This window comes from Amphiprion ocellaris, chromosome 11 (genome assembly GCF_022539595.1).
Source record: "Amphiprion ocellaris isolate individual 3 ecotype Okinawa chromosome 11, ASM2253959v1, whole genome shotgun sequence".
In the NCBI taxonomy this organism is placed as follows: domain Eukaryota; kingdom Metazoa; phylum Chordata; class Actinopteri; family Pomacentridae; genus Amphiprion; species Amphiprion ocellaris.
Window position 1 is genome coordinate 20,248,521 of NC_072776.1, and position 12,139 is coordinate 20,260,659.

The 12,139-nt window shown below is 38.3% G+C and overlaps 1 protein-coding gene across 4 annotated transcripts in view; it reads left to right on the forward strand.

Moving 5' to 3' along the window:
• Window positions 1-4,743, forward strand: part of col18a1a (collagen type XVIII alpha 1 chain a) — an 85,959-nt gene extending 81,216 nt beyond the window's left edge. For all 4 annotated transcript variants that reach the window (XM_023285187.3, XM_023285184.3, XM_023285185.3 and 1 more), the window contains 5 exons: window positions 30-62; window positions 154-462; window positions 1,871-2,068; window positions 3,112-3,227; window positions 3,365-4,743. In XM_023285187.3, the coding sequence (XP_023140955.2) occupies window positions 30-62; window positions 154-462; window positions 1,871-2,068; window positions 3,112-3,227; window positions 3,365-3,578 (870 nt within the window). In that variant the 3' untranslated portion in view covers window positions 3,579-4,743. The remainder of the gene's footprint in view (window positions 1-29; window positions 63-153; window positions 463-1,870; window positions 2,069-3,111; window positions 3,228-3,364) is intronic.
• The last annotated feature ends 7,396 nt before the right edge of the window (window positions 4,744-12,139 follow it).

Sequence of the window (12,139 nt, forward strand, 5' to 3'; positions counted from 1 at the left end):
AAGTAATCAGCTGTTTCCCCTCCTCCCAGCTCGGACAGTACAGTCCCTTCTTCAGAGATTTGGTAAGTTCTAGAGAGAAATAAAACAGAATGAACATAATATGACATTTATTGGCTGCTGTATAATTTCTAAATCTTTTTTTTTTCTTTAAAGGAGAATGAGGTGGCAGAAGTCCAGCCTCCACCTGTGATTCTGTACCCCCAGTCCCAGGACCAGTCACAGAACAACGGAGCAGGCCATTACTCTCAGGGTGGTTCTGCCATACGACCGCTTGAGCCTCCACCACACCCACCTGTAGATCCCAGATACCCTCCACAGTATGATCCCAGATTCCCAGACCAGAGACACACAGGTCAGACAGATGGAAGATTAGCCACCCAGCAGACTGAGAATAGACAGCCTGTGACTCCAACGCGACGACCCAGCCCACCTGTACCAGGACCTGCTGCATCAGGATCAGCAGTGAGTAGAATTGAAGCAGGATAGCTCAGTAATATAAATGTCAACCTGCCTCATCGTGAATGTTATTGTGTCACTTTGTTGTAGTGCAAATTGGCATAAATTTTAAATGATTTCTAAGAAGTTCAATTGAAACATAAACTATGGTAATAGCTTTCTCCGTTCCTAGTTTGTTTTCATATTGTTCAGGAAATAGGCATATGCACTCAAACAGCTGAGCGCAAAGACATTATAAACTATAGAAACTGATGTTAGGAATGAGATTCAACAGCCCTCTGAATTTAGTTCCAGTCTTGCTTATGGGATTTTGAATCCTTTCAAATTCCTCCTAACATATTTTGTTTGGTCTGGGTGAATGAAGACTGCGTCACTTTTTTTTTTTTTAAAGTGCTGTTTTTATGATTTTATTCACTCAGTATAGTAGCAAAAATATTTTGAATGTTTTATGTTAAAAAAAAATTTAAGAGTTTAGCTTCATCTAATCATGTTAATGACACATGGTTGTTTCAATAATGATCTAGGGATCAATTATCTAATTGTCTAAACCACAGTAATTCTACTGAGCTGCGGGTTTTTAGGGCTTTCACCAGATATTTTATCACTACTCTGTGACATTCATTTGCCCTGTCCTGATTCATGTTGCTGTAAAGAAAAACAGCACTTTGGTCCTCCTTGTAGGCTGCAGCTGCAGAAGCCACGGAGGCAAATAAGTGAAAACAATATTAATTGCACTTATTCATAGGATGAATTGCAATAAAGTCAAACACTAATGCTTTCAATGCACTATGTGTGTGACAATACCAGAAGGAAAACTTCTCCTGGTACAAGTTACTCAATATGACAGTCACAGAATGTGGTGTAATGCTGGCAACAGACAGACAATAGATGACAATAGATGTGAAGCCCTGGTTCTAATCAAGTTTTCAAAAAAATAGCACAAGATAGGGAATCCAAAGGCAACTTGGGCTTGTTAGGTTCCCTGTTCTTTGTTTAAAAAATGTGAAGCGCGATCAGATGATATATATTGTGAACTGGCATTATATAAATAAAATTGAACTGAATTGAATCCTCCTTCAAAATGTGAGAAGGAAGATACAATTTAGGCAAAAAAAAAACTAGGAGATACTGCAGTTGTTTTGCTAATGTTGTCAAATTTAGGCTGGCCTGCAATTTTTTTACCCACCAAGTCACCGGTTTATCACACATTGGTAGACATCAGTCTGTAGCTGCCGTAAAGAAGCAAACAGAACTTAATGAATGAAAGTTCTGATAGATAAAAGCTCTCTCAACATATTCATGGTGTAAACTCCATGTTTTTCCACAGGTGAACTAAAACAACGTTTTCTTGTAACCAGATAAAAGATAAGGCTGCTATTTTAACAGAAATCTGTCATCTTACTGTCTTCATCAGCTACACCTCATCGCCTTGAACGCCCCTCAAACTGGTAACATGCGGGGAATTCGTGGTGCAGACTTCCTGTGCTTCCAGCAGGCTCGTGCTGTGGGTCTGAAGGGAACCTTCAGAGCCTTCCTGTCCTCCAAGCTTCAAGACCTCTACACCATTGTCCGCAGGTCGGACAGGGACAGCTTCCCCATCGTGAACCTCAAGGTAAGATACTGCTGTTAGAGAAGTGGCAAAGTATAATAAGTACACCTGCAGAACTGCCAGCAGAGTGTGAAATATACAGACACGATCAGGGGTCAACCTTTTGTCCTAGACATAAAGGAACCAAGTGCAGTGCAGGTGTGTGCTTCAGTGAACTGAACTCTTTCAGTCCCTATAGAATTTTGATGATTTAACATGAAGTCAGCATTGTGATTGCAGACTTTATACAGATGATGATAAATCATCACTATTATACCGTTCCATAAGGCACATACTACACAACTTTTGTAGTCAGGAGCAACCTATAAAGTATTGTAGAGCACTAGGAAATGGTATACTGATAGTAGAAAGATATCACAGTACCTTGCTGTTAAAAACAATATTTCACGTTTTATTAGTATTGGTAAAGAATGGCAGTGTTTCAATGGAACCTGGGTCTCTTCTCATATTCAGGGAGCATTATGCTTCCACTGTCCGCCGGAAAAGTGTGACGACCACTTTTTTCCTTTTCTCATAAGCAAACCGCAGCTTTCATAGTGACAAAACAGGAGTCAAAATTTCCAACTGTGGCACAGACTATTGGCAATACAGATGCACAAAACAAAACATTGCATTACTTTGCTCACAGACATCACAAAGCCTGGAAGATTTACTAATACTAAAAACTGGTTTCTTACTTCTTAGTTGCAAGAATAGACTGTTGGGATGCAAGCTACTGCAATGATTAAAGCCCAGGTTAAGAAATGGTATGGTCCATTTTAGGGGTGTCTGATAAAGTTACACACGTCTCTTTCAGGCAAGAATATTCAAAATACAGTATATGGTAAAATTTACAATCTCAGGTTAGGAGATACATGTTTCGAGACTGACAAGCTCTACTTTATTGGAAAGTTCTGAATAATGTAATTCCGTTTTAGAGGTGTGGTTTCTTGTATGTTTTCACTGTTCCCTCAACTAATATATTCCATGTGTCTGGCTGCTGTATAGAAAACAATTACACAGTAAAAAGTAAACATACCACAACATTTTCTTTCTTTCCTTTCAAGGACCAAGTGTTGTTTAGCAGTTGGGAGTCTATCTTTGGTGACAACGCCAGCAAAATGAGGGAGAATACACCTATCTACTCCTTTGATGGCAGAGATATCCTCAGAGATAGTGCATGGTGAGTGTTTGTTAAATAGGAAAATCCTATATTTCATTTCTTTTGCTGATTTACAGTTAACATTTCGTATCCTTGGTTATTTTTGTATTTGCGGGCACATACTGTATATTGTGACCTCTGTTTTTGTTCACCTCCAGGCCTGAGAAAATGGTTTGGCATGGATCAAGCAACAAAGGCCACCGGCAAACAGACCGCTACTGTGAAACATGGCGGGCAGGCGACCGCGCTGTAACTGGTCTGGCATCATCGCTACAGAGCGGCCACCTCCTGCAGCAAAGCTCCAGCAGCTGCTCCGGCTCCTACATCGTCCTCTGCATTGAGAACGCACTCACATCACCCTCCAAAAAATAAATCCCATCCGTCCTTTTTTTGTGTTCTGTTTTTTTTTTTTTTTTTTTTTGTCCAAGCAGACATGATTTTTGTCTTTTTAATTCCCAGACAACGCAGCTTGTGAACATGCGGCGTCCAGTGAACTGGCCCTGTGGCACTTTGCCTGGCAGGGACGCTTTGCATCGCCAGCTCCTCCCCTCCATATACGCCAAAGAGATGGTTCAAACAGAGGGGCGTTGGTCCTTTTTCTCGGGGGCATTGGCACATATTTTCTTTAAGGGGCAGAACAACAGCAGAGAAGCTAAAAGCATTCTCAAATTGTATCCCTTTTTAAAAAAAAAAAAAAATTCTGTATATTACATGTTTGTCATTTGTGTTCTTTTTTTTGACGTTATCAATGTTTTACCTTTTGAACTGTTTTTAAAAATGTTATATCCATCCTGTTATTGTTTTTTTTTTTTTTAATTATTTTAGGTATTGATCATTTCCACATTTTTTTCCAATTTCAGTGTAGAATTTTGGGTTATGATGGGGTACAGCAAACTTTTGAGGACTATTTTAAAGTTAAAAAAAGATAATAGATATTTATTTTTAAATGAAGTTATGTAAGAACAAAAAAATAGAAAATGTAAAAAATGCTAAATACCCTCATTTATATTTTACACCACACAGAACATTTACTCCTTTTTTATCAAAAGACCCTCTGATCCGAAACTGTGCCTTATCACACATGGACTGCTTTACACAATAAGCTCATATAGTGAAACACTACTTGTAAATGCATTATTCTGCAGATACAGAAACGCTGCGGTAGTTACGTGCCTGTTATGAATAATCCCACATCCAGGGGGCAAGATCCTTTCTAGCTAAAACTTATGATTCTAAAATGATTACATCCCGTTTTGCCACATTATCAAAAGCTATCAGTGAGTAAGCTGGAGATGATTAGTTTGCTGCTAATCTTTGTCGCAGTGATTGCTATCATGATTGTTAGGGACAGGAAGACCAGTATATTGAGGAGAAAGTTTTTCCAGTAGCCTTGCATGAAATTTCAGAGACTAACTTGGCCTTGGTGCTACTGATGTCTTAACTGAACATGTGGAAATCCATTTTTTAAATAACAAATTGCATTGTACTGTTTCTCCCAGGCACTGAATTAAAGTCTTTTTCAACCAGTACTGTACAACTGGTCTGTACGGTGTGTTAAATCCTTAATCACTCGCCCAAATCAACAATCCCATTAAGATTTCTGATGACACTGTGACCTTGACAGCTTTCACTCAGCAGCCCTGACCAGCAGTTTTATGGCCTATTCAAAGGCATGTTGCTGGTGGCATTGACTCCACCACAAATCAGTTTCTCCAGTGGCAATGAGGTGCTGAAGACACCTTGGTCATACATCATCTACTGACCTTCACAGTCCCCTGTAAGGTAAGTCAACATAAAATCACGGTCATATCATAGGATTGATAATATATTTGTTATATATTATATTGAAGGTCATGAGAGTTAATTGGTTAATCTTGTACAAAACAACCACAATAGAGGTGCCTTCTATTGTAAGAGAATTGTTTAAAAAAAATTGGAACATCAACTACAGAATCCATCAGTATGCCTTGATTTTGAGTTAATTAAAATGTTGCTGGGAGATGAGGTACATTGCTAGATGGGTGCTCAGATTAAACACATCACAGTCTGTTTACTCAGGACTACATATGTGAAAAAAGTTGAGTCTGTCTACAGAAATCGGAGATGATGACTTGGACAGAATCAAACTTACCACAGCATGATCTGCCCCAATGCTAATGCACATATCGAGTGTGCCACACAACATGGATACAAAACCAGAAGCTAGAGAAAACGTTCATAACTAATGACTTAAATCAAATGAATGGCAGTCTTGAAGAACAATATCCATTTCTAAAGAAGCCTTCATGGTTTAAACTAGAATTGGGTGCTTTATCAACTTGTTCAAGTCCCTCTAGTTGATATATGCACCCTGAAAAACTCACTTGCGTACAAAAGTTACATATCCCTTTAACATCCTCACCAAGAAAAAGGCAATGAAAAAATTATTTCTTTATATTTCTTATCTCTTTGGGGAACTTATAACAACAATCAATGTTCTTTTTATGAAGAGACTCAGCGGTTTTTAAAATATTGACCTCTACCAATGGTTGAGAAAAATTTTTTTGACCCTTTTAAATCTTTTTTTTTAACATTTCAAATGACACAGTTGTGTTCAGCAACTCCTCAGGCACTATAAAATGCCAAAAGTATTACTTTATCTTTGAAAACCACAGCAAACAGAGGCCTCATGTGAGGAATGATTTTGCTCATACTAACTTCCTGTGAGCAGACTAACTTGCTCTGCATGCTATTTCAAAACACAGTGACATCTACTGGACTTTTTTTAGTATAATGTACCTCAACTGAGTGGTAGAGATGGCTGAAACAGGTGGAATTAAGTAAAACATATTTTTCAGTGAGATATAGTGAGTCAAAATGTGCTCTACCAAATGGTTGAGCAGAACGTTAAAGGGATATTCAGAAGTTCTTCCCATTAAAAATGATTCCCTCATACAGCTGTGCAGAGCTATAAAATCCTCGCCTTTCTGTCCACTCACTCCTCCCCACTCGGTGTAGCTTGAAGACATCAGCACACATGCAAAGCTGCTCAAACAATGTAAAATTACTTCACACGACACAGTGGGAAAAATTCAGCCATACATACTGAACCCCGAAACCACTTACCACCGGGAAACTCTGCAGCCCCACTTCAGACAATCATCAGTATATAGAACCTTAAAGATGACTGAGAAACCACTTTTAAATATTTTGTATGAAATGCATTCTTTGGATTTTATTTTCATCATATAATAAGTAATTCTGACATGTCATGTTTGGAATTGACTTGTAACCTTTAGCCCAGTTTGTAAAAAACATCAAGATATACAGGGTATCACTATTCGGAGCAATAATTTTTCCTTCATATTGTCCCGCCCTCATCTATACTGGATTTAAGTAACTTAAAAACCTCCATTAAGAAATAAGGGCAAACAGCTTGTGTCTCTGATCAGATTGTCAGTCGTCAAGCTGTATTGTGGGTAATTGAGTCACCAGGTTCTGCATTGGAAGAAAAATGTGTGTAAAAAACAAAAAATACGCCTGATGTGCTATTAGCTTTGTCCACTGTAACTCTGACAGTGTTCCAGGAGTGCAATAGAAAATCAGCAGATTATTCAGAACTACTTATGACACTAGTACAAACTTGCCTGAACACATAAAGATTGACATTTTTCTAAATGAAACTACCAGGATATCATAGATACATTGGCTGTGGGTCTACAAGTAAGGGGGATTTTAAAGGAGAACTAAATTAGGTCACCAGTCATTCATGGCGGCTTATAAAATCCCCTTAAATCTCTTCCTTAAAGTTAGAAGGCGTTCAAGATAATATTTGATTAAGACGATTAATTCAAATTACTCAAAGATGACCTAAATTGGTAGTTACTTTAAAATGATAAGCCTACCATGAAAGAGTTTCTTACCTTGATGTCGTTATGGTGGACAGTGTCTTATCTGTAATGCCGGTGAGCTGGAACCATGTGACACAGCTAAAGCAAAAGATGACTGAATATTAAGAACAGTTGCAGCATTCAGGAGAATGACATGCTTCAATAAAAAGAAACACATTCTTCTACATCTAGGTATAAATTACATCTTTACAGGCATAATCTGAAATGTAGTAACAGCTTCTACAGCAATCAAATGCACCCTTTCTTTACATCTATGAGTTTAAACACTCATCTTCACAACAGTGCAGTGAAATTTACATGTAATGTTAGAAACCAATAACGGAGCACTGTTTCCGGGGCTCGTAAAATGAGGTGTCGAAGCCAAACTGCTGTACACCTGCAACCAGTAACATTAACTTAGCGGGGCTTGTTATATGAGACATACTGAAGATTATTAAAACACAATGTTGTACCAGCAGTGCTTTTATAACTGGAAGGGCACTAGAAGAGAGCAGGCCTCCTTCAAAAGCAGTAATCCATTCTTTTATGATAAGTTACAGTGGAAAACCTAAACCAGGTCTGCACACAAAATGCAACATTTTTTCTTCTGCTCTACCTTTCTAGCAAGTTTCTCATAAACAGCCTTGGTAGTTTGGTTATGAAAACATGACCTCCTTGACGGAAGAAATAGACGCCGTGCTATCAGTGGGTCAAACAATATTCATACTGTAATTCAATTTTGTTCTAATGTTCCTGCATTTATATATTGAGAAAATTGAAGCAGCTTGCAACTAGAAAACCACAGAACAATTATTTAGTGTGTTAATTAAATCATTCTCCTTACAGCACGGTCATTATGGGAATATGGAGAATGTGTTCATTTTGTGTGCTTTGACAGAAAGGAGCTATAGCAGCTGCACAGCATAGTTCTCTTGTGCTGCTGCACAGGAAAATCAGTTTCAAGTGAGTTTGTGGGCACAAAGTGCAACTGATCACACTGCTGTAAAAGCTCTTGAGGTGACAGTAGGGAACTTCATCGAGACTGCAGGAAGAGAAGCAACATCCTGTCTACTTTTTGTCTCCGCTAGAGATGGAAGTAATTAATCAGTAACTTAACAAATTGAAAATGTATTAACTGAGAAGGGAGAAGACGAGCGACATGCATGTGAGAAAACGTATTGTACATTTGCTGTAATACCTGGTTGTGACACCAGGCGTTTACTGTTTAATCAGATGGAGGTACAGGGGTGTTTGCTGACTGCCTGTAATAACTGTCTAAAATGACCACACACCTCTTCTTTTAATGGTTGTCACAAGAACGGATACTTTAGTACATGATTCCAAAAGCACGGCTGGGCTTATTTTCTATGGTAACAAAGGCCTCAGAAGTACCACTGCTGCCACCTAACCTGCAGCATGGAACAGCAGCACGATCCATACGAGTTCATCTAAAGCCGAACAGTTGCACACATTTTCTCACTTGGCGCCACCAGCACGAACTTTATTAATTACTTCAAATAAATTATCTCCGACATGGAGACAGCATCGATCAGCATCCACCAGTAAATGACACTGTGGACTTTTTGTCCCCCTCAGACAGGTGAGCTGTCACACACAGTCACAGTTTGTCAGCTGCCGTTAAATCGTTTGGTACACAGCCCTCGACTGAACTTCGTCACAGCTGTCAGGACATTTCTATTCTGTCAGTGAAAGTCGGAGCTGAAATATTTTTGGCAGATTTTTCTGTTTCTCAGTCACACAGCAGGATATTTGTAATAGTGATTTTATTGTGTGTATGAATAATGACTGAAATCACTAAATGCTAACTAAAATATGGCATAATTTCATTACAATGAAAACATATTTTAGGGTACCATAAACTAATGAAAAGAGTAGGAAGTTTTCAGCTACACAGTCAGCAGGTATACCTGATTGTCAGTTATTTATATTAAGTGTTATTTAGAGCTTTATTGGATGTAATGTGTGAGGTTTCACATCACAGCCTCTGTTGTGCTGGCCTATTTAAACTGTAACACAAATTATTATATTATACTATATTTTTAAAATTAAATTCAATTACTAATCGCAATCAAAAATTACATCTATCAATGGTTATCACCATCTTATTAAGAGTGTATGTGAGATAACAACTGAATCGGCGCCCAGCGCTGTGTTTCGCATTTTATTTCGGTTAAATATTCTTTTAATATTTTTAATTATTATTTTTTCTATATATTTATATTGCTTTCAGTTTTGTAGGCAAGAAAATGCTTATTTTACCGCAAAAATAATAAAAAATAATGTAGCAATTTCAAGAGCCGGTCGCTATGACTGAACTGTTGTGCTGCAATGCACCATGGGAGTTCAGGGTGTTGGGGGTTTGAATGTCATTATTGTGGTTTATGTTAGTGTTACAGTGTTATTCGTGTTTGTGTTATATTGCGTTTTTGTGGTTTAGTCGGCCCAGTTAGTTTGGTTAAGTGTTATATTGTCAGGACCGTGAGTGTGAAGTGTAGAGTGTTTGATGACTTCCTGCCACATTTTCCATATTACTGGCTTCTGTGCGTGTCAAAATAAAAGCATCTGCTAGCTGTAGATTGCATGTAAAGTAAGTTCTCTCCATTGAGTGTTGTTCTTCAACAGCTTGTCATAGTAATAAATGTATAAGAATTCCTCTATACTTCAAAATCCTGCGATACAGCGAAAAATCCACGATACCAAATGCAATTTAAAAATCTGCGGTACAGTGAGATCGCAAAAAGTGAACTGCAACATGGCAAGGGACCACGGTATATTTATTATATCATAGAACTACTACAGAGATTGCACAGATTTCTGTCAAAATAAGATAAAACAGACTCAGCTTTTTTTTTTTTTTTTTTTTTGCTCGATTATACTTACTGTAGTGTGCAGTTAGATACCAATAGCCCAGATTGAACCAGGACAAACCCTTCACCAGTTTTCAAAATGTTTCATTTAAGTCATATGAGAGGAAAAGTCAGAGGATCACCAGGAGCACTGGGATCCTCTGCTGGACACTATGAATGGTTTTACTTGTCCTTGCCACCCACCCTGCAGTTGTTTAGCTATTTCAGTCTGGAAGCGCTGGGCCTACCAAGAGACTGACAGTAGCATCGCTTGTAAAAACACCACCTGATCAAACACATTTCTTTGCATTACTACAGGTGTCTCTCGGTATAATTGTAGATCCTCTTCACAGAACTATTTTAACAAACATTTCAATGTTTTCGGTGCTCTGTCTGTACAGCTTATTATTTGCCATTTATCATAAGACGACTTTTCAAAAACGCTAAAGTAAACATTATTTACAATAAGGTTCTCACAGTCTCCACATTATTATTGGTATTTTTTTACTCTATGTATTAGTGTATAAGCCAGTACTTTAATACATAGGATGGTGTACAGGGTAAAAACTTTGGTGTCAGTTTCATTCAAGTTTCACATTTTAATAAACTCATGCAGAAGTTGGGATTAAATCCTTGGAGCCTGAAGGCATCATCTTTAGTGGCATGTCATTTAAGAATCAAGGCCTAAATTTATCCATTCGCCTACCAAATAATAAAATGCGGGATACCCTATAAATAATCAGTAAATACAGTCGCTTCCCACTCAATTTCATCAAATCTGTCTCTTAAGCATCTCAGCCTTGCGAGAGCTACGCAGCTTATACTAATGGACTGGGGTGGGGGCTCAGCGTAGCAGCAGTGTCCCTGATTGAAAGAAAAATAAACTAACATCATAAGTCCTGACCAATTCCTCAATGCCCTTGATGGCGTAAATCGTCAGGAAAAAACAGAACTCACTGAGTGGCATATTATCTATTTAAGTCTTCTTGACTGAGTGAGGTCGGAGTGGGTGGGGGGTGGTGGTGGCTGGGATGTGATAACCCACAGCTGCAAAGAGCTATCACACTAACTGCCTGGGGATGGCTATATTTAGCGGGTGCTAAGTAATAACTAAGTACAGTGAAATGATCCAGCGACAGTAATGATACAACAAGGTGACAACCAGATATTGGGGGACTTAATTACATTCGGGGCGGAAGCGAACAGCCACAGTTGTCAGATCTCTGGGCTCTGTTTATTTATTTGGTGGTGACTCACAGTCACTTTAACCCAAATCTAACAATATCTTACCAGTGTTGCTACACAGCCACTGTGTTTTGCGATCTTCTAATGTTTTGTATCTGAGAGAAGAGGCGCCTTGCTTTAGCGTGACACCAATATTAGCTCATATGCAGGAAAATAAGTGAGTACAGAAAAACTACTCGCCATAAATCATTTGTAAATGGATTCAAGTGTGACTTTTATTGTATAAATTTTAATGCATTCTGCCTCTGACTAGATCAACTTATTTCTCATTAAATTAAAGGGTAATAAGGAGTCCTAAAGCAACATTTATGTGGTGTCTGAAGTACTTAAGGCCTTATGCGAGGCTTTCACATTTCACTGACATTTAGATAGATAATGAGTAACACTCTCCCTGTCTTTAAACCCCCTTGTGAATCTTCTGGCATTTAAGTCTATTTTTTTCCCTCCTGTCTTTAAATATTTGATGAGGAGGATGTTATCTAGAGTGGATATTCCTGGCATTGTGAAGATATGCTTTGACCACTTCATCATACCTGCGCTCTCTTTTGCACTGACCCAGGTATGTTGCTCTGATGCCTTTTGTCACTTTTACATTTCAGAAGTAACTGGGAAGCCTGATTCGCCATCAAAGTAAAGCCCATCAAACAGTCTTCAGTGCCCGGGTGTTTTTCTACAGAAGTGAAAAGGCTTACCATGCTGCCCAATCTTGACTTTTTATTACTGACTGCTTTTTCCTGAGTTCATGCTATTTAATTAATGCAATCTGTGCCTGTGCATTTGGTTTAATGCATTTTTTATGCTTTTTTTTTCTCCTCTGGATGAAAATGTGACTCAGTGGCAATAAGGAAACATAATTCTTCAGCTCTTGCCAAAATTCTGAACAAAAGTGCAGCAGCTTGTTAGCAATATGATAATGATAATAATAGCAAAACTCTTTGTTTTTGTTCAGGAA